General features: G+C 48.6%; 8 protein-coding genes across 8 annotated transcripts; 4 read left to right on the forward strand and 4 right to left on the reverse strand.

Moving 5' to 3' along the window:
- Positions 1-1445: 1445 nt before the first annotated feature.
- On the forward strand, positions 1446-4428 carry FOMMEDRAFT_156119 (NAD-binding protein; the record flags this gene model as incomplete). Its single annotated transcript, XM_007266424.1, has 10 exons — positions 1446-1852; positions 1914-2045; positions 2094-2279; positions 2333-2424; positions 2480-2694; positions 3143-3507; positions 3569-3595; positions 3745-3927; positions 3981-4101; positions 4183-4428. 10 exons carry the CDS (start codon positions 1446-1448, stop codon positions 4426-4428), a joined length of 1974 nt encoding a protein of 657 aa, XP_007266486.1.
- Positions 4429-4682: 254 nt separating this feature from the next.
- On the forward strand, positions 4683-6146 carry FOMMEDRAFT_20024 (NAD-binding protein). The gene is made up of 5 exons (XM_007266425.1): positions 4683-5113; positions 5172-5303; positions 5354-5539; positions 5593-5684; positions 5747-6146. The coding sequence occupies exons 1-5, from the start codon at positions 4704-4706 to the stop codon at positions 6022-6024; spliced, it is 1098 nt and encodes a 365-aa protein (XP_007266487.1). The 5' UTR covers positions 4683-4703; the 3' UTR covers positions 6025-6146.
- A 221-nt stretch (positions 6147-6367) lies between these two features.
- FOMMEDRAFT_156121 (NAD-binding protein) lies at positions 6368-7397 on the forward strand (the record flags this gene model as incomplete). The annotated part of the gene is made up of 4 exons (XM_007266426.1): positions 6368-6771; positions 6831-6962; positions 7013-7198; positions 7259-7397. 4 exons carry the CDS (start codon positions 6368-6370, stop codon positions 7395-7397), a joined length of 861 nt encoding a protein of 286 aa, XP_007266488.1.
- A 659-nt stretch (positions 7398-8056) lies between these two features.
- Positions 8057-9632, forward strand: FOMMEDRAFT_146612 (uncharacterized protein). Its single transcript, XM_007266427.1, has 7 exons — positions 8057-8213; positions 8276-8291; positions 8346-8425; positions 8478-8576; positions 8634-8657; positions 8726-8802; positions 8870-9632. Exons 1-7 carry the CDS (start codon positions 8125-8127, stop codon positions 9412-9414), a joined length of 930 nt encoding a protein of 309 aa, XP_007266489.1. The 5' UTR covers positions 8057-8124; the 3' UTR covers positions 9415-9632.
- An 834-nt stretch (positions 9633-10466) lies between these two features.
- Positions 10467-15111, reverse strand: FOMMEDRAFT_133996 (uncharacterized protein; the record flags this gene model as incomplete). Its single annotated transcript, XM_007266428.1, has 10 exons — positions 10467-10838; positions 10904-11461; positions 11524-11877; positions 11937-12215; positions 12284-12735; positions 12790-12986; positions 13056-13515; positions 13570-14293; positions 14349-14426; positions 14479-15111. The coding sequence occupies 10 exons, from the start codon at positions 15109-15111 to the stop codon at positions 10467-10469; spliced, it is 4107 nt and encodes a 1368-aa protein (XP_007266490.1).
- Positions 15112-16200: 1089 nt separating this feature from the next.
- Positions 16201-16953, reverse strand: FOMMEDRAFT_84758 (glucocorticoid receptor-like protein; the record flags this gene model as incomplete). Its single annotated transcript, XM_007266429.1, has 4 exons — positions 16201-16417; positions 16502-16557; positions 16618-16640; positions 16728-16953. The coding sequence occupies 4 exons, from the start codon at positions 16951-16953 to the stop codon at positions 16201-16203; spliced, it is 522 nt and encodes a 173-aa protein (XP_007266491.1).
- Positions 16954-21308: 4355 nt separating this feature from the next.
- Positions 21309-23274, reverse strand: FOMMEDRAFT_167937 (uncharacterized protein; the record flags this gene model as incomplete). The annotated part of the gene is made up of 9 exons (XM_007266430.1): positions 21309-22052; positions 22114-22219; positions 22298-22357; positions 22412-22528; positions 22580-22704; positions 22754-22808; positions 22861-22902; positions 22963-23038; positions 23198-23274. The coding sequence occupies 8 exons, from the start codon at positions 23272-23274 to the stop codon at positions 22160-22162; spliced, it is 612 nt and encodes a 203-aa protein (XP_007266492.1). The 3' UTR covers positions 21309-22052; positions 22114-22159.
- A 429-nt stretch (positions 23275-23703) lies between these two features.
- FOMMEDRAFT_107759 (uncharacterized protein) lies at positions 23704-25576 on the reverse strand. The gene is made up of 7 exons (XM_007266431.1): positions 25462-25576; positions 25300-25410; positions 25128-25244; positions 24981-25071; positions 24688-24929; positions 24336-24634; positions 23704-24273 (listed from the first exon to the last, which is right to left on the reverse strand). The coding sequence occupies exons 1-7, from the start codon at positions 25555-25557 to the stop codon at positions 24018-24020; spliced, it is 1212 nt and encodes a 403-aa protein (XP_007266493.1). The 5' UTR covers positions 25558-25576; the 3' UTR covers positions 23704-24017.
- Between the last annotated feature and the right edge of the window lie 64 nt (positions 25577-25640).

Here is a 25640-nt window from a genome sequence, read left to right on the forward strand (position 1 = left end):
CTCTTGTATAGTTTAGTATATATAGGTGTACAAGATCAGACTGGTCCTGTAGTCTTGATCTTGTCTACTCTAGGTAGTCCTGTACTCTTAGGCTCACTCTATATACTCTACTCTTGTCTCACTCTCTCTCTCTGCCTGTTCTGCAAGTTCTGACTATGTTCTAGTACTTACATTCTGTATTTCTGTTGTGTAGGATAGTTGTAGCCTAGGTCCCCTCACTGAGCCTTCAGGTCCCCTCTACACTGTCACTGACACATTGTACAATATTAGGATATACATTTTACTTGAGTAATTCATTAGTTTTGTAGTCAAGTAAAAGACAAACACTGGTGGCAAATTCAATATATGAAGCTGAATTAATAGCTCTTGTAAGAGGAACACAAGAAGCAATCATACTTACTCATTTAACTGAAGAGATTCTGCAGGTCTCTGATACACTAATTAATATCTATTGTAATAACAATACTGTTATACAAACAGTTACATTAGACAAACTCAAATATTTGGAACAAATAAAGCATTTAGATTATAAGAAAGATTTTATTAAATGCTACATTGAGTTAGAGTACATAAATGCAAAATACATACAGACAAACAATTAACAAGCAGATATATTAACTAAAGTACTACATGTACTATAAGTCAAACATCTTACCAGTTTACTTGGACTAGTAAGAGTTTGAAGGAGAGTATTATAAGATGATTAGTTTATTAACAGATGAACCACAAGACAATGACTTCATAATGTCTCAGTTAGAATACATACAATATAAGGACAAGAGACACTGAGCAGTCAATCATTACCTCACCCCTTGTCTATACATGCCCCCCTTAAGTTTTCCCTCTTAACAGCCTTGCTAAATAGACTCTTCATGTCACCTGGTAGTGTGTAAGAGGAATTATACTTTGTTTTCACTAGTAAGGCAATTAAACACTAGAAGCTTTGTGTAAATTCTGAGAGATGTTGGGAAAAATGTAGTAGTGAATTGTCAACTGTGCATACATGGACAGCCAGCTACCAGAATCCAGAAGTTTGGTACACAGCTTTATTTATTCTAATTATAGCTTTTTAGGGCTTTCTATACTACATGTGACTAGCCAAGGTTTTCTAACATGTACGGCGCCTAACTCACGGAATGAACAGATACTTGTTACATAGCAAGTGTTCCGAATGGCCGCTGATGGCTAGGCTTCCCTTCAGGGATGCCAAATGAACGCCGATCGAGTTACTACCCTGCCTATCCATGATGCGGGTTCGCCGAGACACGTCATCTCCATGCCGCAGTGCACTCCTGCTGGTCGTTAGTTTGTGACGCAATGCGATACAAGTTACTAAATTATTTTGCTGATGCTTTACAAATCTGAGTGCAGCACCAGTGCAAAATAGTACTTAGACACAATCAAGGAAGGAAACTACGCATTCACTACAAAGCAACCCAGTAGTAATGACTGCAACTATTCCTACCTCCACTCGCACAGTGGTTCTTCAGAACTACATCTCAGAAAAGCATGACCTGGACCTCTCTTCGTCACCTTCTGGTACCTTTGCCTCCAAGGTGATCCCCATTCCTAACCCGGTTTCGGAGGATTCTCTTCTCGTTCAAACAATCTATCTTTCTAATGAACCTGGACTCGGATTCTTTCTACAAGAGTCTATAAACTTTGATCGTAGCGATAGAGTCCCAATTCCCCTCGGTTCACCCGTTACTTGGCCTGCGGCGACCGGTCGCATCATGCAAGTTGGCGGCAACGAGGCAAACGGACAGCATAAGGTTGGCGATATTGTCCAGGTATTGCGATCTTACTGGGCAGATTATGTTGTTGTGAAGAAAGACATGGTAAAACTGAGAAAGTAGGTTCTACAATCCAAGCTACCAGAGTTTGTGAAGCTTATCCTTGGCGCATAATCCCAGAGCGATACCCGGTATTCCCAGCAGTGCATATTTAGGCGGCCTTGGAGTATCTGGTGCTACAGCATATTGGGCATTGAAAGATGTATTGAAGCCTAAGCCGTCCCATACGCTCGTCATAAGCGGAGCCGCAGGGTCAGTATCATAATAAAGGCAAAAGCTTTTCTGTTAACCACGTTGCAGAGCTGTCGGGAATGTTGCCGTTCAATTCGCAAAGAAAGTCATGGGAGTTAAACGCGTCGTCGGAATTGCTGGCACAGACGAGAAATGCAAGTGGCTGAAAAGTATCGGAGCGGACGAAGCAGTTAATTATAAGAGTCCGAGGTTTACTGAAGACCTGGAGAAAGCAACTCCCGAAAAGGTTGACTTGTGAGTAACCCAAAACCAAATTGCGTTGGTCCTAATAATGTGGCATTCCACAGATTCCTTGATAACGTTGGCGGATCCATCTTGGATGAGGTGATGATGCGTATGAATCCCCATGGAGCCATATGTATCGTCGGAATCATGGCTCGTGAGTCCTCTCTGTCCGTGTATTCAAATATGTTTATTGAAAATCTCTGTAAAAGACATGAAAGACCCACAGGCACCAGTCGTCATGCGTAACTACGGGCAAATTCTCGTCAACAGGCTATCATTGAAGGGTTTCAGACTCCATGACTATGTGGATCGCCTCGACGAGGCCGAAGAGGTGCTTACTTCGGCGGCAGTCGCAGGAAAGCTGGTGTTGAACGGTGCGGAAACTATCGTCGACGTCCACGGTAAAGTCGAGGAGATACCAAGGGTTTGGAACGGATTATTCACGGGCGCGAACGCTGGAAAGTTGATTACGAAGATGGCAGACTGAAGCAGCAGACAAAATGTGATAAATAACAGAAACTGGAAGTAATTCTTTTCCTCCCGGATCATTGCATCATTTGGGCACGATGCCATGGTCTTTGGATTCTAGTCAACTAGTCAACTACCTTAACTCCATGAACAGAGCAGATGTCTTTTACTATACAGATTGGTTGAGATCTAACAATCGTCAGGTGTGGAGGGTTGACGATATGCATTTAGTATTGTCAACGGTTCAATCGGTAAGCGCTGATGCAAGGCCAAGAATAGGAGTATTTAGTTTAACGCAATTGTATGGTGGTACTTACACACGGTCGAAGCACGAAACCGCACATCCATCACTAACTCGGTACCAGTAACAATGTTGACACCTGTCCCTACATCTGCGCGCACAGTGGTTCTTCAGAATTACGTCTCGGCCTGAGAAACGCACGAACTCGACATCTCCTCATCACCGTCTGGGACCCTTACTGTCAAAGATATCTCTATTCAGAAGATTCACTCCTCGTTCAAATAATCTATTCCTCAATGACCCCTACCCTCGTTTCTTCCTAGAAAAGTCTGCAGAATATGATCGTGAAGATCTAGCCACACTGCCGCTTGGTACACCCTTCTCATGTCTTGCGGCGATCGGTCGCATCGTACAAGTTGGCGGCAACGAAACAGACGGACTGCACAAAATTGGTGATGTCGTTGAAGTACTCCAGCCTTACTGGGCAGATTATGTCGTTGTGAAGAAGGACAAGGCAAGGCCGAGAAAGTGAGTTCTTCAGTCCAAAGTACCGGAATTGACTAGAGGTATTCCTGACGCATGCTTTTAGTGAAATACCTGGTGTCAGCATATATGCGTATCTTGTACCCTTGGGATGACAGGTGCAACAGCATATTAGGAATTGAAGGGGGTATTGTAGCCTAAGGGGACTGACACTCTCATAAGCGAAGCTGTGGGCTGGTTCATAATGATACAAAACTAGCCACTTCGTAAACCGCTTTGTAGAGCCGTCGGAAACGTTGCCGTTCAATTAAAGAAAGTCATGGGGGTCAAGCGTGTCGTCGCAATTGCTGGTACAGACGAGAAATGCAAGTGGATGAAGAGCATTGGAGCGGCCGGAGCAGTCAATTACAAGAGTCCAACATTTATTGAAGACCTGAAGAAAGCAACTCCTGATAAGGTTGATTCGTAAGTAGCCTGAAAATGGATTATGTCGATGTTGGTAATGAGACATGTCATAGATATTTAGATAACGTTGGAGGATCGATCTTGGACGAAGTGATGATGCGTATGAAACCTCACGGAGTCATCTGCGCCGTCGGATTCATGTCTCGTAAGTTCCCTATCGTTTCTTTCAGACATGTCAGCTGAGTTCCATTATAAAGAAATGAAAGATGCACGCGCACCAGTTCTGCGCAACTTTGGGCAAATACTCATCAATAGGTTGTCACTGAGTGGTTCACGATCTGGGACCATTTCGACCGTCTTGGTAAGGCAGAGGAGGCGCTTATTTCGGCAGTAAATGCAGGAAAACTTGTGTTGAATGGGCAGAGAATGTCGTCGACATTCACGGAAATGTTGAAGAGATACCGCGTGTTTAAAAGGATTATTCACTGGTTTCAACACTGGGAAGATTGCGGAGTGGAAAAAGAGCGCGAATTAATTGACATTGAACAGGAACGTGTCTGAGACTCTGCACCGAGCTAAACGAAAAACCTGTGCGTATTGAAATTGCGGTGATCGCACAAAATGTCCGATTCATGATCATCCCTGAGCAAGGCACGTGATGTATCCTTCCACTTTTTGTCTCAAACTGAGAATCTCACTTGTAAAATCACCTTGGCATGATTCGCGAGCGCTGGAGCTAGTTCAACAGGAGTATCAGATTAAGCTCGTTGTAAAATGGTACTTAAACTCGATCAACGTAGGAGACTGCGCATCCACCAAAATTTAACTCAGCAACAATGTCCTCCTCGTCCATTCCTACATCCGCTCGTGCAGTAGTTCTTCAAAACTATGTTCCAGAGTCACACGAACTCGATCTGTCTTCGTCGCCTTCTGGAACCTTCACTGTAAAGGAAATCCCCATTCCTAGCCCACTTCCGGAAGACTCCCTGCTCGTTCAAACAGTCTATCTCTCCAATGACCCATACCCTCGTCTTTTTGTAGAAAAGTCTTTCAAGTTTGAACGTGAAGATATGGTCCCACTTTCTCTTGGTACGCCTTACCCATTGCTTGGGCTAATTGGTCGGGTCGTCCAAGTTGGTGGCAACGACGAGAACGGACCGCATAAAGTTGGTGATTATGTCGAGGTATTCCAGTCTTACTGGGCGGATTATGTCATTGTGAGGAAAGACAAGGCAAGGGCGAGAAAGTAGGTCCTGTAAAGCAATGGACTAAAATTGGCATGCATATCTGACGCATAATTCTAGGGAAGTACCTGGTGTCAGTATTAGCACATATCTAGGTGCACTTGGAATATCCGGTGCATCAGCATACTGGGTGTTGCACGGAGTACTGAAGCCTAAGGAGACCGATACACTCGTTGTGAGTGCAGCTGCAGGGTTAGTCCAATAATGACTCAAAAGACAGCATTTCGCTGATTGCCTTACAGATCCGTCGGGAACGTAGCTGTTCAATTTGCAAAGAAAGTCATGGGAGTCAAGCGTGTTGTTGGAATTGCCGGTTCGGACGAGAAGTGCAAGTGGGTGAAGAGCATTGGAGCGGACGAAGCAGTCAATTACAAGAGTCCGACGTTTGCTGAAGACCTAAAGAAAGCAACTCCCGATAAGGTTGACTCGTAAGTGAGCTGAAAGTTGGTTGTGTTAACAATGATAATAAGATATGCCACAGGTATTTCGATAACGTCGGCGGACCCGTCTTGGACGAGGTGATGATGCGCATGAAACCCCACGGAGTCATCTGTGCTATCGGACTCATGGCTCGTGAGTTTTCTATTCGTTCCTTCCGACGAACAAGCCAATTGAATCTTTGCGGTGCGGTAAAGTTCAGAAAGACCCACAGGCACCAGTAGTCATGCGCAACTATTCGCAAATACTCGTTAACAGGTTGTTGCTGAAGGGGTTCACACTCATGGACTATTTTGACCGACTCGGCGAGGCCGAGGAAGCGCTTACTTTGGCAGTATCTTCAGGAAAGGTTGTGTTGGATGGGGCTGAGACTGTTGTTGACATCCACGGAAATGTTGAAGAGATCCCGCGCGTGTGGAATGGTCTATTCACAGGAGCCAACACCGGGAAGCTGATCACGAAGGTGTCGGATTAAAGAGAGACAGCATGATCGAATTCAATGACGTTACATTTTACCAGACATGCAGATTATTGCGTCATTTTGTAACAAGTGCTCTACAGCCGTGCCTAGCAGTTTGTATACTACTTAAATATATTTCCTTCCATCACGAGCTTGTATGCAAGGGTCTAGCCTTAAGCGAATTAATGTGGTATTTGGAATTATCGAATAATATTGCTGATGCAATCGATCATGCAGTTTATAAGCAGTGACTAATTAAAGGTTACGCTCCGTGGCCTATAGGGTAGTAAGTAAATCCTACTTAAATGTGGAAAAGTAGGATTGTTCTAGGAGGAAAAAAGTAAATACACCAGCAAGCATGTCCACATCCATTCCGACATCAGCACGCACAGTCGTGCTCCAAAACCACCCCTTAGCAGACCAAGACGTTGATCTGTCTTCTTCGCCGTCGGGAACGTTTACTGTCAAAGAGATCCCTCTCGCACATCCAATCCCGGAAGACTCACTCCTCGTTCAAACGCTCTACCTCTCCAATGATACTGGAATTCGACACTTCATCGAGAAGTCGGCCAAATACGAGGATGATATCCCCACTCTCCCGCTCGGGTCACCGATCCTAGTGTTCAGATCAATCGTGCGCGTCATTCAGGTTGGCGGAGGCGACGGTGTTGGATCGTTCAAAGCTGGGGATATTGTTGAGATGTGGCAATCCCAGTGGGCGGATTATGTCGTTGTGAAGAAGGACAAAGCGAGACCAATAAAGTAAGCCGTCATGGTTTGACCTGCTTATATGCCTGTATAATTTTACGTGTTTCCATTAGGCAGAGACTTGGAATAAGCCTTAGTGCCCATCTAGGTACCATCGGAAGTCCTGGAGCCTCAGCATATTGGGCACTGACAGACGTCTTGAAAACGAAACAAACTGGCACGATTGTTGTGAGTGGTGCTTCAGGGTAAACCATTTGACCCAGCACCTTAGCTCTACGTCTGACCGTATCTGCAGAGCAGTTGGAAACGTAGCAGTCCAATTCGCGAAGCATGTTATGGGAGTCAAGAATGTTGTCGGTATTGCGAGTAGCGACGAGAAGTGCAAGTGGTTAAAGAGTATCGGAGCAGATGACGCAGTAAACTACAAAAGTCCGACATTTGTAGGAGATCTACGAAAGGCGACTCTGGATGGTGTTGACTCGTAAGCAGAAGTTGATTTTGATTTTTGACCAGCACTGTGATCGAGGCTCCTTTTGCACAGGTTCCTGGACAACGTCGGCGGGTTTATTCTAGACGAGGTGATGATGCGCATGAAATCTCATGGTATCATCTGTGCAATGGGGTTCATGGCTGGCGAGTTCATCATCCTTCTTTCCCTTGAATCGCTGTGGTTAACTTGATGTGGCAAGGCGTCAAAAATATTGACGGGCCTATAATCATGCGGAACTATATGCAGATATTCCTGCGCAAGCTAATTCTGCATGGTTTCTCGCTTTCGGACTATTATGACCGGCAAGACGAGGCTGAGGAGGCGCTTGCATCAGCGGTGGCCGCTGGCAAACTCATTTTGGATGGTGCGGAGACAGTCGTCGACATCCATGGGCATATCGAGGAGATACCGCGGGTGTGGGACCGGCTGTTTACAGGCACACATAGCGGTAAGCTAGTTACAAAGGTGGCGGATTGAAGGAAAAGAATGAATAAATTGGGACGCGACGGCACCGAGGTAAATCATTTTGTGTTTGCGGATCATTGCATCATCTCGGCAAGCGATCATCCCGTCATACTATCTTCAGCCCTCGTCCTCCGCCTGATAATTTATTAAATTAAACAATGAAGCAATACGGGCTTCAACGCGTGTTACTCTATTGCAAACTTCAACGATATGGTGTATGAAAGTCTAGGTTTGCACAAGAGGAATATGAAAAATCAGAAGCGGAAGCATACTTTGTTTATTTTAAGCCATCAGTGGCATCCAACGTTGACCGAACAGTTTGCGTGCCTCTCCAGGGTTTATAACGTTCTCACCGCACTCTCCTTCTTACCTCCACCACCCTTTCCTTCCCTCTTTTTTTCTCAGCAGACGACCAACAGCCATTCTTTAGCACTCACTGTCTCTTCTCGACAATGTCATTCACACTCTCGTCGCTTGCTTTCGTGCTGGTTTCTGCGCTTCATGTCTTTGCCGAATCGCACACAGTTCGCTTCCAAAACAAGTCGGTCTCTTTCATTTCCTTGACTATTCATCAACTGTACTCATATGGCCTTTTTTCCTTAGCTGTGGCACCGGCACTGTATGTTGCTTCGTTAGTAAAGAGGGGTGACAGAGTCATAATCTACCTTTACAGCCGAAACTCGTCCAAGGAGGAAAGATTCTGTCGACTGGTGAAGACTATACGAGTAATGGCCCCATAAACTCCGCCATTGCGTGAGTGCAACTCCCATCAATATTTTATCACGTTGTATTGACTTTCCGTAAGCTATCTTGACAGGAACGATGAATGTCTTCTCAACGGCGAGCATTGTACGCTCGTCGAGATGAATATGAACAACCCTTCGTGTCCAGGGTGCGGATCAAGGTGCGTAACCTTAGTATTTTTATATTAAGGCACGCAGGCTCACTGAATCACTTTCAGCGTCGACATCTCACTTATCCCGAGGTCAGTTCATTAGTTGTATGCTTATCGACATGTGGCATTGATAAGAGGAAATGAAAATCTAAATATAGCCATGCCTTCAACGTTGAAACATCTTTCGCATTCTTCGGCGGTGACGGTGATGTCTGCGACGGCCTCGGCGCAGTTTGTACGTCTCTTTCCACTAACGGATTTGAAAATCCACTGATTAAATCAAATTTAATTCCTCCTTACAGGCGCAGACTCAAACTGCAAGACTGCATTCTTCCAACCGAATGACAACTCTGTCCAACGGTCATGTCAAGCGAATAATGTGAACCTCCTTATCACGTTCTGCGACGGTGTCAAGACTTCCGAGTTTACCGAAGCTGTCGTTGGGTCTATGTCTGGAGGTAACGTGCGCGGCGATTCCGGTATTGCGAGCAGTTCGAGCAAAGCTGAGCCCTCGTCGTCACCGACAAACGCTGCTCCATATTCGAGTACTTCCGAGGCGTCTTCCACTTCCGTTCCTGCCCAAGAGCAGTCCAACACTGCAGTTAATTCCTCACCTGCCGACAACTCGAGCGCAGATACCTCTATCCCAGTTCACACTGCCTCTGTCTCTGGCTCGGGATTGACCTCAGGTTCAGGATCTACCGTCTCCACCGCTACAAAGGCATCCCCTACATGCAAGCGCTCGCGCTCCCGTCGTTCCAAGCGCGCTGCCACGCTATCCAACCACGCACGCTCGCAGTCTCGTGCTCGTGCACTTGCTGGCGTTCACGGCTCTTCCACATTCTAACGGGGTTTTCAACTGGGAGTTCCCTTCCTTTCGGTTGGTTAGTATATCCACTAGGTGCACGATCGTCTCTCCCGCGAGGGCTTTGTTCTCTCCGCCAATCTAAGCCTCGAGCTTTTTTCTTTTTTCGTGGTATGAGACCTCGCTTGCGAGGTCACCTTTCGTCATTGTCCCCCCCGTCTTTCTTCCGATTGGTCGACCTTGCGAGCGAGGTCTTCAAGCTACCCAAGTCCATCTTCCCATCCAGTGGATTACTTCATAACTTCATTATCATCTTTATTCCTTCATTTATCTGTTTGCTCGCTTTGTTTGTGCTCTGTACTGTGCTGTGCTATGGTGTACTGATGCATATCTTGCCTGTTGATTGAAGTGGATATATAGTGCATTGCATGACACTGTACTGTTCATTGGTTTAATCAATTTATTTGACGTTTGTTCCGTGCGGGTACTGAGAATCTCTTAATGTATTCCTCCAAAGTTGAGAGTTCTTGAAGATATAAAGGTATGGTCTACACGAATGGTAACATTGCAAACAAAGACAACTTCGCAGGAACCTCAACACACAGCATCTCGGAAAGACAAATAGTATGGAATGAAGTATAAGAGAAGGGGGGGAAAAGGAACTATACTTGCACAAATGAAAAAAAAAATCATGAGAAATGATCTTAAGAAGAATTCGGGATTGAGAGGTACTACTAATATGCAGTAAGTAGGCACGTAAGTTGCAAGTAGAAAAAAACGAAGAACAGGCTTTTGACGTTGAAACTTGAATTGACAACGATAACAAAGGGAGGGAGAAGAGGGGTAAAACTACTAGCGTAAAACGAGAAACGCGGGTCATGTAGGCATGTATGCATGCATGCATGCATGTATATATATATGGAGAGAAAAAGCAATGTAAAAGATAAGTTAAGGTACACGAAGCCGAAACGGGATGAGCGACGGGGAATAAGGGACGAAAGTAAAGATAGGAATAAACATCAAATTAATCCAACCATAAACAAAATATCCAAATCCTCGAAAACTCAACCAAGAAAAGAAACAGACGGTCATACTTAAGTCTCCGCAGATTCCCTCCTATGTTTCGAGCTCGAGCGCGAACCACTCTTCCTCTCCTGCTGCTGCTGCACAGACAGGCTAGGACCGGCCCCAGGTGTGGGGGGCGGTTCGTCACTCTCGGGTATCGTCTCCTCCTCGGGGTATCCTTTCCAACGCTTCCCACCTGCGCCATTACTCTCGTCTTCTGGGCTCACGGCCACCAGAGCCTTTTCCAATGCCTTCTCACCCCGCTTCTTTAGCCGTAATGACATCGCGGCTTTTAGCGACTCGACATACGAGTCGTATTTGACAATTTCGGTCAAGAGATATTGGGATTTGCGTTCCCAGTTCGCCATTGCTTTGTTCGCGTTTGTGGTGCGGGGTGCGTACTGTAATTAGCAATGATGGAGATGAGTAAATGCATTGACAGAAAAGAATTTAGGACATAACGTACCAGTTGTTGCATTGGCGTACGAAGAAGATTATGCTTGTTCAGATCTGCCTTCAACGAAGCAGCATGTTTCTGAAGTGCATCCAACTGCGTCTCCTCGTCATGTGTGCTGGGCACAGTAGATGGCATCGGCGGCTTCCAATCATGTATAACCACGCGCTCCGCATACGGGGAAGTATGCGAACGCAATGAAAATGAATCCTTCATTCCATGCCAACTACGAGTACTCCGCGTGCTGAACGTATCAGTATCCCGCGGTGTAGGCTCATCTCCAGATACAGAAGGTCGGTCATCGTCAAGATCTATTGCCCGGTTCCAACCGTATTCCATGTTCGAGACACCTCCTGCTAGAGGTTCCTTGCTCAAACGAGCTGCCCAATAGTTGCACGTTGAAACCCATTCGTTGACAAGTTCCTCCGTACCGGCTTGGAAGAAGTACACACCACCAGAAGCTAGGGTTAATACGAAGCAATGCGGTCGTTGCCTACTGTATCCAGGGGGCGGTAGGGCATGCGCAAGTGAATGTGATAGGGAGACTGTTCCAACTGGTTGAGCATTGGCCTATCGTACGTTGTAGTTAGAGTTAGACTTTCATAAGTTACCTTCATCTCTGAACAACTTACCAGCCAGTTTCCACCACCGACGACAGATGTACCGCCGCCTCCTCCTTCGCCGAAAATGAACATGTTCAATTCCCCCTTTTGGATAACCACAAAGACATCGAGCCAATTCTTTGACTTCGCCCTCTTCCCGGCACACTCGTAGTACTGTTTACGACATAGCATACCTTCTTTTGCCCATGGTGCTCCCAGCAACGCGAGTTCTTCATCAGTAATGCTCACACTCGAAGAATCAGTCCGATCACTGCGGGTACTCCGTACATCGTCTTCCTGGGCCTCACGAATGATCGTATGCGATAAGTTCGAAGCAAAGCCCAATGTAGGCGGTAAGAAGTGGCTGCTTGCAGAAGCCAGTGCCTTCATAGTTGGGTTTCTTCAGTATAGTTCCAGGAACGTGGCTGATAACAAACACTCACGGTCAAGCCCACCTCATGCGCCGAATTTGCGAAGCTTGGTACTGGACTAATCCGACCGTCAAGACTCCCACTGTTCCCATATGGACTGGAGCCCGCATGTGCACTGAACAATGACTGAATTCCGCGTACACTGCCTCGCTTGAGATTGGCTACCCGATCGTTTTGTCGTCGGCTTCCATTGCGATAGAGGTGTACACCGGGACCAGAAGACACGGACGCACGTTCTACTGCATTTAGAGGCTGTAAGATCTGTTGATTCTTAATTGCCGTGTACATTTCCTACCGACCGAGGATATTAACACCAAAGCAAATAATGAACAACAATGGTTGTCGGCGTCGGCACTCACCTTCAACAAATTCTCCATATCGACGTCGAAGTTCCGACCGTACGTTACGGGAGGAGTGCCTGGCATCTTTGCACGAGGATCATGCACTGAGGTGCTACTTCCGTTAAGCTGCGTCTGGGACGAACCGCTATTGGGTGTAGTTGCAGGCGTTGACATGAAATCCCGCGAGACGCTATTCCAGCTCGTCACACTCGCACTACGACCTCCTCTACTTCTCAACGCACTTGCGCCAGCTTCGCTTCCATCTGAGCCAATACCACGAATGCTACTGCCATCATCATGCGTCAATTCTGGTGTAGATGCCCTCACGGAACCATTTGGTCTAATTTGCATTTGAATCGCGGCAAGTGTGTTTCGTACAAACTGGTTTCGTGACATGCGCGACGCCAGCTCGGCAACATGAAGATCCGTGTTGAGAAGCAGAAGAGAATATGAGACAGCGTGGACGACGCCTGCGATAGGGTCAATGAATAAGCTTGTTCAGTAAGAGCACGCGATACACTTACTAGCGCTTCCATACACGGTTGTTGGATTGGTCTCCCAATATCGTCTGCTAAACTCTTCCAAGATCCGGTCAACCTGCTGGGTTTCGGCTTTGAGGTACAACTTCGCGCATAATCTTCGGAATGCGACATCAAGCCGAAGACCAGAGAAATCAAAGTAGTCCATGTAGTATCGTAGTGCAAGCTTATTGACCAGTTTGCTATAAATAGAGTAAGGCAAAAGTTAATTTTCGTCTAATGAAATAAATTGAATCATGCGGAAAACGCACTGGCCGCCAAGCCATTCAGCTATTTTCTCTTTAGGAAGGAAATCGTCATCTTCCCTCCAACACTTCACAGCAAGCTCCTTCGCCTTCGCGTCAGCATCAAGCGGCTCCTCTCGAGATGCAGCAGAAGACGCCACGCGACCATTTCCTGTATCCTCTGTGAGGTCCGTCTGCGAACTCATACTCGTTGAAAGAGCTGGAGACGCAGCTTCCGGCCAGCCCACTGATGTAGATGAAGGTACTAGTCGGACGGTCCGTTTTGGATCACGACCAAGAATATTTTCATCATCACGCGCGGGGATTAGCGAAGGCTCCGAGCTTGACGCAATTGACCGATGCTGCACGCTCAGTCGAGACGTATCACGCATTGTCGAAGGTGGGCTTGAAACTGCACTTTGCGCAGTTATTGATCCAGACCGCTGTGGACGAGGGCCGAACTTGACCGAATTCTTGCGGATCGTCTCTGTAGGACCGACCGTGTTAGGTGTTAAAAGTGGGGTGTTTAAGGAGGACGAACGAGGAGGGACAATGGGATCTTCTACGTTGACATTGGTGTCGATGGTTAATGATGGTGAACTTGTCGGCGCAGGTGAGGACGACAGCATCCAAAGCTCAGGGCGCTGGGTGCGTTCATGAAGCCTACCTCGTGCATCTGCGAGCGTACTCGTGGGATCAGACTCAAACGTCGACCTTTTCGGAGTTGACGGGTCCTTGAGATCAAGTGAAGACGCGGAGATACCATCAAGTTGCGATGACAATTCGCCTTTGAAATCTTTGATGACTCCACTCGCGCTATAATCCGAACCCGAGTCCCACTCCTTGTTCAAAGATGAACGTATCCGTTCAGTTGCTCCTCCAAGTATCACTTTCTTGAGGTCTGCTTCACTTACACTCATACTCCGCCTCTTGGTGGATGCAGGCGCCTTGCCCTTAATAGTTCTTTCCGGCGAAGACGACCGCAAATTCGAAATAGCATGCTCATCTACAGAAATGGCACTTGAATCATTCGGATCATGATTGGGAGGTACTGGCATATTTGGTGAGCGCGGTGATCGTGGAAGAGGTTTTCCCAGGTCAGGTGTTGCAGGTGGACTAATAAATAAATCAGCAATTGGTGATGCTGACGGTGGACGGTGTTCTTGAGGAATGGGAGGAACTGGTGGTGCGTCGTCGCTTTGATAAAAACTTGAGCTGGAGTACGACGTTGAAATTGGTGTCATCGGAGAACCGAAGAAATCACGCTGTTAATTGACATCAGCTCCGCATTGACAGTAGCGCTGATTTTGCACAACGCACAGTCTTATCCCGTACAGATCCTTGCCCAATGATTTTGCCAAGGAAGGCACTCGTTTTTGAGCGGACAGAAGACTTGCCCTGCAAAAATAATTAGCAAAGCTTGAGTTGATTAATGAGCATACCAAATTACTTTGCTCATAACGGTGTCTGATCTATTTCTTGAGTTCGAATTGATCCAATCTGAGCTGATGGGGGAATGATGAGAAGGGATATGAGATGGTGAAGCATCGGGTGCTTTGCTCTTTGACAACTTTCCCTTATGAGCCATCGACAAGCCCTCACTGCGGTTGACTGTCGTGGAAGAGCGAGGACGAGTACGTGGTGCGTTACTTTGCTGTTGCAGATGTTGACTGTCAGGAGAAAACCCGTTCTGAGTTAAGACGGGAGTGCGGCCGTCTGATGTGCCAGTGCCACCAGTATGTTCTCTCGAGCGTTTCGTATGCTGGTCGTGATGCCCGGCAGCACTCCGCTGTTTAGCCTTCCGAACAAGCGTGGCAAGGTCGGGACTGCTCGCAGTCCCAGGCGATCGTAAAAGAGAACGCCGCTTAGTCTGCACGTCTTCTTCCTCCGCGTCAAAATACCGCTCATTCGACGTTGATCCCAGCGAGTCAGCAGAGGGAGATCGCGACCGCGTCAGCGATATCTGTGGAGCACCACCAGAGGAGGTGGGAGGTGTAGGTGGCACACCACGACTCTGCATTAGATTTTGGCTTGTGGATGCGCTCTGCGGCGGCGTTGATGCGTGTGAAGGCGCTTCGCGCATGGCTGTACGCGGTGATATTGATCTGCCCGTGCCGACACTAATAGTGCTTCCCGGTGAAACAGCCTGCTCGATACCGAGAGCGTTGAAATCGCGGCCCTCTGAAAGGAGGACGGTATCCGTGCCCAGCAGAGCTTTTTCAAAGTCTACTTCTGTACGCGACGCTCTTCGAGTTAAATCGCGTGTGGGGGAGTCATTGGACGCGACGGGCCTGAGGTGTGCCGTTCTGAAAGACGACGGCGGAAGCGCGTTGCGGTAATGCGGAGGAGGAGCCAGCTTGGAGTCGAAAATGCGCTCTCTGCGTGTGGGTATATTGCTGTTACTCTATCGGTCGTGTCCGTCAGGCCAATCAGATCAGCGTCGACAGAAGGGGATGTTCACGTCCACTCGACGCCGCGTCGCCTGCCCGTGCGTTGTCAACAAGAAGATCAAGGTGAAAAGAGAGGAGCGTCCCTGCCGCCGGAGTGGTCAACGCTGCTGGCTGTCGAGGGCTCAGACGACAAATCGTTTTTGTCACCGACACTCTTCTGCCGACCCGAGGGCGTTGAGATTTCATTTCCTCTTCTGGCAAGCGGACTACGAACCTTGCAGCATTAATTAAACCTACAAGCCCTTTGGCGTCGTACTTGCTACTTACTACTAGTACCACCAGATCTCGTAGGCAACAGTGAGGAGGAGATCAGAGCGCGTCACTACTAATATGCCCATATATCGGCTATACAGAATCGCCAATTGTTCTGCAACTACTCTAGTAAAACCAATATAAAAATGAATATGTCAAATCTAACATCGAAATTGTGTACAATAAAATTGCGGAACCATGATCGTACAACGCTAAATGGTTGGAAATGACAATGGCAAATGGGAAATTTAAATATAGAAATCAAACATATCCACATCATGCTGCAGGAAACCGCACAAACAGGTACACAATCAAGGTCAAGGGAATCAGCCGGGTTTACGAGAAGAAGCATTGCATCTGCATGGTGGGGTGGGGAGTGTGGGGAGAGATCAAGGAATTTGCCGTTAAGATTCGCAGCCCAAAGTTCGAAACCTGTTCGTCAGGATCCGTGCTCACGAGCTCATATCCGTTCAACGACTCTGCGTCGGCGTGGTGTCTGACGTTCGGCGCTGTCGCTTCATTGCCAGCGACGAATTCGCCGACGTCGTCCCGCTAGCTCCTCCCCGACCAGGTCCCGAGGTTGCACTTCCTGTTGTTGAGCTCCGGGGACGAGTTGAAGATGAGGCAATCTTTGGTAATGAAGGCGCGCTTTTGCGCGTCGCATTGACTGCACCCGATGCTCGATTTCTAGTCATGGGTGGAAGAAAAGAGAGGAAGACAAGGATCAGATCACAAGGTTTACCCTCAAACCTTGAACGTTCGTAAACGTACCTCTTCTTAATGACGTCTGTTTTGAGCGATAGCGGTCGAGTGACACCATGTAGTTTCTAGCCAAATGGGAGAACATGAGCATAAAGGCAGCATAAGCAACTGGGGTCAATACATACATAGAATAAACCACATGCATTGCCTGTGAAGGGTATTCAGTCAGCATCTCGCGTGAAGATCCAGAAACCAAAAGAAGTATAGAACCTCAGGGAAGCGGAGAAATACTCACACAGTGGCTGCCCTTCGGGATCGCGTCTCCACAGAGGGGTGTTCCTCGTCTGGCAATTCGTGCATACTGTCGGGACAGAATCTGCGTCATCCGTTCCTGCTCCCTGGCTCGCATTACCTGATGCTGTATTCTGGGCAAGATCTGGACTCTCCGACGAGCGCAACGCAGCCTGACGCGGTCCCCCAACGTTGGCAGCTCCGCCCTTCTTCTTCTGAGGAGATCCCATGGTACCGCTCCCACGCCCGGGTTCAATATGCTTCAATCCGCCACTAGCCTTCCTCCCAGTAGCGGCACGTGCCGTTGTAACACCGGAACCGTTACTTTCCGTTGATGGAGGCGTTGAGCTACTAGAAATTACGAACGGCTCGGGTGAGGCGGTCGAGCTTGAATTGAATCCGCCTCCGCCCCAACCGTCACTCGACGGACTTGGATGGAATGTTTGATTCCGGCCTCCGTCACGATCGACTCCAAGTAATTGAGTTGGGTTCACGTGAGTATATTGTTGCTGCGCGAAGCCACCATTAGGATCATACGACGGGTAGATAAACGGCAACAGTTGTTGCAGTGAATCCGATGACTGTACGGCATGGATCGATGTTGTCATTGCATCATTCCCAGTTCCAGGCGAGTCGACTGGTGAATATGGAACGCTTATCGAGGACCGTGTTGAACCAGGGAAAGGGATAGAATCTTGTCCCTTTTCGTCAGTTGAGTAGGGAAATTCCGAGCCTGTTACACCAGAGCCTGTAAGTCCGAACAAGCCATCGATTCCCGAAAGTGCGAAATCGAATGACGCAGTCGGAAATGGACTGGTTTGTCGTATTGACGGATTTGCTTCCGCAGGTCTTGGGTCAAGCAGTGGCGAACCAACAGCCGGTGGGTCGGCACGGAGAATGCAGTCAGCGTGTGGAGTGTCAGCGCGTCGTTTCCCCTTTTCGAATTACATGTAAACCCCTTCAATCACTTTCAATATGACAGAACAACTCGAACATACCAAAATTGGATCCAGAGGGTTGGAAAGGTCGTCCGAACCAAGACGCGAATGAACCCCAAAGTTGGGGATTAAGCCAGATCGTGAAACGGTATGATCAAAGCTGGTCTTGCGCAGATGGCGAGAAAGGTTACCCTGCTGCTGTTGATCCAATGCTACAGTACCTGATCTTTGGCGAGACGGTCCAGCGGCATGCGAGCCCAATGCGGGTAATGAACTAGGATGTGTCGACGGGTTGTTTATAGATGATAAAGGACGGTTATACTGCTCTAGAGCAGGGAAACGTGCCGGCCCACTCCGCCCAATTGCACCAGACTGTTGTGTGAAGGAAAAATTTGAAAATTCTCCAGTCTCTTCAAGCAGTGTCGCCAAATGAGAAGCGTGAGCTTGCAGGGACGAAGAAGGAGGAGGGCTACCGTATCTGAGCTGCGTAGCTAGTCCAGGAATTGGTATGGACGAGGGGGAACTGTACTCCGTCTCGGCAAGATACGATGCATCGAACGATTTAGATAAATTCGCAGCTTCCGTGAGATGAGGAGTCAACGTGTCTAAAGGAAACGTGAATTTGCCTTCTGACCAACTATTTGAAAAGTTTCCTTGGTCAAAAGGTTGGCCAGGAGGGGGAGGACGAGACCGTGAACGGCTTGTCGGACGCCAATCCATGGATATACGTGAACGCGACCGACTAATGGCGCGCCAGTCCATTTCAACCGCACTGCAAATAAGGGCGTAAATGGGGTGTTACTGAGCGGGAATGCTAAAGCAAGAACGAACTCATTTTCATCCCCATCCTGATTCTTCCCTTCAAAGCCAACAACTCGAACACGAGCAGCGGTCTTGTCAGGTCGCCGCCCTCTCACCTCTGGTTCAATCTTGACCTCGGGAAGCGCCACTGTCGAACCATCAACCCCCTCTCTTCTCATCGATCCACTGGCCTGTTTCCCTTTACTTTCGGTAGCAACCTTACCAGTTTCAGCCTGCTCCCTCGCCGCCGCCGCGGCCCTTGCTTCTTCCTCCCTGCTTTTCTTCAGTGCAAGCGTCATCATTCTCCACGTCAAATTTTCCATCCGTTGTGCATGAGGTAAAGAAGCTTTAGTGCGTGCATACATCCTCCACACCTGCGTCGCTAATGGATCTTTCTCTGCCATTTTTTCGGGATCGGCTTCGAAATCCGAGTTCAGCGCTGCCAAGTCGGGAGAACCTCTCCCATTTGACGTTGCCGGAGGGAAATTGCCCGATTTGTTAAGAAATAAATCATCCGCCAATATATCATTGTAAAAGGTAGGTGATCGGGCATCTGTAGCTGCACTCGTGGGTATAGTCGAGGTCGAGGCTGACCCACTGACGAACGGCGAAGTGGAAGGACGTGAAGAAGAAGCACTGGATGGAGCAGTGTCCAAATTGAAATTAGAAGTACCCGACGGCATCGTTAGTTGCGAAAGTGCGGGGTAGTTAGACGAGGAAGAAGCGGATACAGAATTGGAAACTGGAGTAGGATTCATAGGAGACATCCACAAGGATGGAGGAAGGTTAACATGAGCGCGTTCGCCGGCAGCAGCATGACGAGGAGATGGAGAACTCGCACCGAGATGGGAAGGGAAAGTTGGATGCGGCATACCGAGCCGCATGGTGACTGGAATCGGGCCCTCGTGCGCCAAGTTTTCTAGTCCACTCCTCCTGTTCGCGATGCTTTGGCGGTTGGTCGCCTGACGCAGGTTTAGGAAGCCCTTCTGCTCCGGCCGGCGCCGGTCGCTGGGCTTCTGAGGATTGTGCTCAGACGAACGGTTCTGTGTATGCGCATATGGATGGTGTGCGCCGCCTCCCTGCATCGTACTTGCCTTTCCTTTCATTTGCGAAAGCGCACTTACGGATTGTGGAGACTGCGACGGCGACGTGCTCTGCGAGGAAGGGACGTTTGGTGAATAGACGTTGGTGTCCGCTGTCGACCACGATTCCGTCGTCGTACCAGAGCCGAGCCTTGAGTGAGAATCAAAGCTCGACACGGAAGAGGACGACATCGAAGAAGCGAGAAAGGCACCAGGATTCGCGGGAGACGGGAACGCGGACTTATTATTAGTCAGAGTTGCAGGAGGACCAAACGCACCGCCGGCGTCTAGTGCAGCAAACACGGCAGGGTCGAGGGGACTGGCGAAGATTGAATTCCAATTGGCCGGGTTATGGACTTGGGAAGTATTAGACTGAGTGTTCTGCGAGGGATGCGTAGTCGCATGGGCTCCATCAGGGAGGTGTGCGAAGGATATTCCCGAGCCCCGGGCAGCTGACTGACCCCAAGGAGACACCGAGTAAGGTGTGCTCGGAGTAGATATTGCCGACGGCGGAGGATGAGGACTAGGAGATGGCAGCGCAGAGGATGCGGTGGCACTAAGGACCGTGTCGACGGTCGGACCACCTGCTGGCGGCCAGGGACGTTTGCGAGCTGCTTCGTTGAGCATTTTTGACGACGCCGACGATGGAGCCGGGTCCATGCAAAGTTACCTGGGTGTCGCGAGGATGAGGAGAAAGAGAAGAAGACGCAAGAAACGAGCGAGACGATGAGGAGGGGCAGAGGGAGAGGTGTGATTTTACATACTAATTTAAGTTGAACTGTCCGCACGCTAAGCAGCTGTATGCTGACTTGCTATATGAGCACGACGCCAGGGGTGGCGCACACGAGACGGCCTGTTGGGCAACGGGCAAGAGCGTCGGCAACAGGGCAAGCACGGACGCGACGTGCAGAGCGTCGTGGCAGACGACGACAGAGTTGATGGCGTCTGTAAGGAGTGTATACCAGAGACCCAACACGGTCTTTCGCTAGGCATTCGTCCCATCCTCGTCCTCGGTTTCCCTCGGCCCGGACATGTGCTAAACCCAAGTTACTATCTTTGGACTTTTGTGCTTCCGGCATCCCCTTCCCTTTTCGGGCCTTTACACACACCCGTGACCCTTCTGCATCACTCAGCCAGACATCTTTCAGCCAAGGCGACAGCTCCCATTTAGTCCGATTCTATTCGCCGTCCCTCTTCCCTGCATTCCCTTTGTAAACCACACGAATTTCTCGTATTTTTGTTTTTTCGTCCGCCAGCAGCCGCACACCGAGCCGACGCGGACGAGCCGCGACGCTCTTTCGGCTGTTTTCCTCCTAACCCTGGTCTATGAGAATCGCATTCATTGGCGTGCCTGTAGGCCTGCACCCTCTCTCTCTTGAGTTTCCATCTTCCGCAATTTACTTTCCCGTTTTTTCTGTTGTCTTTCTAATCCGCATTCCGGGCCGTGAAGAAATTCATGTGCATCTCTGACTCTCTCAGCCCCTGTGCAGCCTGCTTTTCTAAGCATCCAATTCAACTTTCATACAGACTCCGAACCTTCAGAGGTTCTTTCATCTATCTAGATCCATACGTATACTCAACAACAGGCTGCCCGATGTCGGGCAGCCCGGTGAGCTGAACATTGATCCACGCGGCGAGCGCCAGAATCAACGACCTTCAGGTGTGCTCAGTATCCAAATTCTTCTGTGATGCAGAATGAGCGCATCTGCGACCTTTCCGCGTAGCATTAATTTGTCACGAGACAAGTAGTGTAATAAGTACATAAACAAGCCATCGATACATGTATGATGTACGATAATAAAAGTGCATGTAGGGCAAATACGGAACCGTTGACTGGCTAGGAAAGCAGAATGTCTGGGTCTAGGTTGTGAGGGGGCACACAGAATGGAGAAACTCGAGAATGATCGACACCCGCTTGTCGACATCACCCGCACCAAAGCCGCTGCCGCGCACCACAGAGACCTCGATCGACTTCGGACGGGACGCCGGTACTTTCCGCCCTATTCCTCTTCGCTTCCCCGCATCTTTGCTGTGCCTCATCATCAAATTCCCAGAAACAAGCACTTGGGACAATCCCCTCGATCACCGTTGCCGTCACAAACGCGCGGCCGCCGCCGCTTGAAGCGTCGAACCAGACAGAATCGCGGCGCAGCCTACACGCGCCCGCCGGATGTTGCACCAGAGTGATCGACCTCGTCCCGGCTTAAATCGTTATAAAACGACGGTGGAGCTACCCCTGCTGCTTGTACTTGCAGTTCATGGTCGGTGCCCTCATTCTTCGCTTGGTCTGGGTGGTCTAACAATTGTGATGCGTCCCCATCTGGAGCGTGCCCCTGGTCCCCTTGTCCATAGCGGTCCCGAGCCACGTGTCGCAGATCCTCGAACGCGAGGAGGTTAGACTTCATTGTACGCAACAGCCCGACATTTGACACGCCAAATTTATCGTGCAAGAAGACAGAACAACGTCACTGCGTCTGGGACGTTATGACCCTGGAAAATCACCCCGAGCTACGACGCTCACTGGTAAAATGATGATCGAATATGCGAACAGAGAGCGAGCCAAACGGACCTTGGGCCGTACAGAAGCCACCGGATCTCACAGAACCTCTCTCTACTCAACGCACGTCTATGAGCATGCCGATAGATTGTAGTAGGTCCGCAACGCGAAGCGAGAGCTGTCAACACACGTCCAGTCAGCAAACACATGGACGTCAGACTTCTTTATTGAATTTTGAAGTCGAGAAGAAACGTACCACGTATGCATCTACGGATTCCTGGATGAGTGACTGACCCATTTCCCAGGCGCATGCCGTCTGTAGTGTAGCGAATAGTGTTGAGCTGCCGTGGTTCGGAATGAATCAGATCACTCCTGAGGCGACGACCAATACGGCTTGCGTGTGTACAATTCTGACGGGGAAGAGCGCGAGAAGGGATAGAAGGATATGAGGCTTGCTTCCGCGATTTGCTTCGGAGAAAGTGAGCATCTAGCGAAAGTTCTGAGCAAAGATAAGGAGAGAAACTCACGCTTAGCCGACGCTCTGCAACCGCGATAGATGTCTCGTTACTGTTATTTGGTCACCATCCGTTGAAACAAATCTAAGGCGAGTTGCAGCGAGTGTGAAGAGAGGAAGGAAAGCAAGTATCAGTCTCGGAAACTCGACTATGTCATGTCATAAATACCGCCGAGCGTCTCCGATGCCAGAAAACACAGTTATTCCAGGCTCGGAGCATCGCAAAGCGAATAAAGGCATTGAATTGAACATGCTGTGCAACAAGCTCAAAGCTACTGGACGTTATTAGAGTCCTGTTCGCTCACTGTCAAGAGACGAGGATTCGGAGGAAGATCACTGTTCAATGGCTGCCGATCAGCAGTGCATTTAGTCTGATTTACTTTTCGATACTTCGCTAGTGTACATACTGTGTACGTAGCACAAGCCTTCGTTATTTCATTGCCTAATGATTTCAAGAAAACCGGATCTTCAGAATTCACGATCCTTGGTGGAAAGTTAGAAGTACTTCTAGAAGAGTATTGCTTTATATTACATTAAATAGATGAGCGTTGAGAAAGTGCTTGGTCATCAGTCAACTATATAAGCTCAAGAATCAATAGATACAAGACATGGAATATCTATTTTCCAGGTTTGGGAGTGTACTCGGGTTTCTGGTAGGTGTACGACGGGAACCGGTTCGCTTCCGTGTTTGAATGGTATCGAAATGCGGATGCTTTCATTGGATACTTCCTAGGGCATGCTGAGGTAGATACAAATATTCGGCTTAATTTCCATGGCAAAACTCGTCCTCAAGTGTCTTCTTCGTTTTCTAGCGTTCTTCCATTATTCCGCCAACCGCTCTAACGAAGCAGCATTCTTACAACCTCACATCACTGGAAAATAAAGGTGACGGCACCGTTTCTTTCTAGATCCAGAAACATCCTAACAGAAAACTGAAAGAAAGTCACAGCAAAGCTCCGCAGCTTTCCCGCGTCCATCTCGCCGGGCGTCTGAATACTCAGAATAGACTTCCCTACACAGAACAGAGGTGCACCGAAAGAGCGTGTAGCGGACGGCGTTTGCCGATAAGAATCCATAACAACTGCACACACGAGACTTGCAAATCTCAAACAGGACAACGCGGGTCATCAAAGAAGCACAGCCCCTCAAGACGCCGTAATGAAATATCAATGATAAAAGATGAATGCTACTTACTTACCACCTGCCAGCGCTGTGCTTGATCGGAAATTAATGCCTTGATACACATAAAATGGTGGCTCATCTTGTTCCTCAAAGCACGTTCGTTATTTGCGCGGTATGTCGAAATGAAATAAGGACAGGTCCCGGAAACAACGCCCAAAGTCAAGTGATCCGTTTACAAGTTCGCAAGAGCACACCTGACTTGGTCTTATGCAACGAGCAGGCATATACCGCCCAAGAACCTAGAAGCTTGAGTATAAATTCCTGCTCACGTACATCTTCCTCAGTTCCCCGCAGTACCAGTATGGTTCCGTTTTCTAATTCCATTACTGCCGCCACCGTCATTGCCATCGTTTGCGGCACCATCTAGATCTGCCGACATCGTGTTCGAGCCTTCAGATGCCCCAGGGCCAGACTTGGGGTACGATTTAGCTGCCCCGTCGTCACTTGAAGCCTCTGCCTCATCCTTCCATTTCCAAGCATCTCTAATTTCGCCCTTTGTAATCGCCGTCACAAGGAAGGACAATATACAAGCGGGGCTTCGATGAATGAGATACCCTTAGCCGCTTACCAGCACATAGTTATACTAAATAGGACGTACCTGAGGTATAGTAGCGCCGGTTGGGCGGCGCCGAAGACATGCAGGACCGCCATAGTCGCGGCTAACCCTAGCACATATGCCGTGAGCGCTGGATGGAAATATGGCTTTGCGAACGGCTGCCTGGGGTCCTTGTGCGCGGACTTGCTGAGATCGTAGCGCAACGCGGTAGAGACGAACATCCCAGGAATGACAATGTCGCCTAGTCCGAGCATGGTGAAGCCTCCGTCAGGGGAGAAGACGTAAGACTTGGGCCATAGAATTTTGATAGGCGCATCGAGCGACGTTGCAACCTTGACCATCTATTCAACATTGATTAGACGATAAGACCGAAGGTGAACATCGGCCGACGTACCACCTCCGTACCAAAGACCCACCAGATGTCATACAGGAACAACCCGGATAGTAGGATAATCCCAGTCTGGAATGTATCTAGCTTCATGATAGATAGTGCATTGTGAGAGAATGATAGAGCCAGGATGTCGGTCAATAATGCAGATTTCTTGGGTCCAGGTTGATAAGTATATAGAAATGACGGAATGATCGAAGGAACGAAGAGAACAAGCGATGGCGTTCTAATAGAGAGTGTGATAAGTTCTGAAAGCTAGTCAATGCTAACCATTTTTGACTCCTGTCATGAACAAATACCTTCGGGCCCCTTACGAACAAGAAGTCTCCACTTGTGAAAGTTACTCCAACGCTTGGGTCCAAACGAACTTTTACATATGGATATTGAACACTGTCATGAGGTGGTTAGAGCATGACAGATGCGCATGAGAACAAACCATAACATGCCTTCCAGACGCTCCCCACCCCTGCAATGGTAAAATACCATCCAAGAACCCAATTTATCCATTCAACTCCGAGGAACTTCACGACGAGGTAAAGGCCGAAAAGGACGACCGAGCCTATCTGCAAGTTCTTCATTAACAACTCGAAGTACTGAGCACGTGAACAGAAAACCAACTATTGGAAAGAGAAGGGCGTCTGAAGAGGACAGCCTATCAGGCATATCCTCTTCGTCTTCATCTTCGCTGTCGTCCTTCGAAGTAGTTACATCGCGAGGTTTGGGCAGTGTCTGCCTTGATATAAATCAAAACGCTCCAACAATCACTGATGCGATGTTCACCTTGAGTGATCCAAACGACCCAGCGTATACAGAGAATGTCGCGAGGCTGAGCAGGCCTGCATACGAGGAGATGAGGTTCCAGTCTTGCTGGACCATATTGACGGAAGTAGGACCCGTTATTGTGGACGTGGTGGGTCGTCGAGTTGACACGACTATGGAAATCTCGTGACGTGAAATTA

This window comes from Fomitiporia mediterranea (genome assembly GCF_000271605.1).
Source record: "Fomitiporia mediterranea MF3/22 unplaced genomic scaffold FOMMEscaffold_6, whole genome shotgun sequence".
In the NCBI taxonomy this organism is placed as follows: Eukaryota; Fungi; Basidiomycota; class Agaricomycetes; order Hymenochaetales; family Hymenochaetaceae; genus Fomitiporia; species Fomitiporia mediterranea.

Excerpts from the sequence above, each read along its gene's own strand:
- FOMMEDRAFT_107759 (XM_007266431.1), bottom strand. The coding sequence starts at position 25,557 with ATGGTCCAGCAAGACTGGAACCTCATCTCCTCGTATGCAGGCCTGCTC. Across the intron at positions 24,930-24,980 it reads TGTTCGTAAGGGGCCCGAAG|AACTTATCACACTCTCTATT; the intron begins GTATTTGTTCAT and ends ACTAGCTTTCAG. Across the intron at positions 24,274-24,335 it reads CCGGCGCTACTATACCTCAG|CCCCGCTTGTATATTGTCCT; the intron begins GTACGTCCTATT and ends CATTCATCGAAG.
- FOMMEDRAFT_146612 (XM_007266427.1), top strand. The coding sequence starts at position 8,125 with ATGTCATTCACACTCTCGTCGCTTGCTTTCGTGCTGGTTTCTGCGCTT. Across the intron at positions 8,577-8,633 it reads TGTCCAGGGTGCGGATCAAG|CGTCGACATCTCACTTATCC; the intron begins GTGCGTAACCTT and ends AATCACTTTCAG. Across the intron at positions 8,658-8,725 it reads GACATCTCACTTATCCCGAG|CCATGCCTTCAACGTTGAAA; the intron begins GTCAGTTCATTA and ends ATCTAAATATAG.
- FOMMEDRAFT_20024 (XM_007266425.1), top strand. The coding sequence starts at position 4,704 with ATGTCCTCCTCGTCCATTCCTACATCCGCTCGTGCAGTAGTTCTTCAA. Across the intron at positions 5,304-5,353 it reads GTTGTGAGTGCAGCTGCAGG|ATCCGTCGGGAACGTAGCTG; the intron begins GTTAGTCCAATA and ends ATTGCCTTACAG. Across the intron at positions 5,685-5,746 it reads TGCTATCGGACTCATGGCTC|TTCAGAAAGACCCACAGGCA; the intron begins GTGAGTTTTCTA and ends GGTGCGGTAAAG.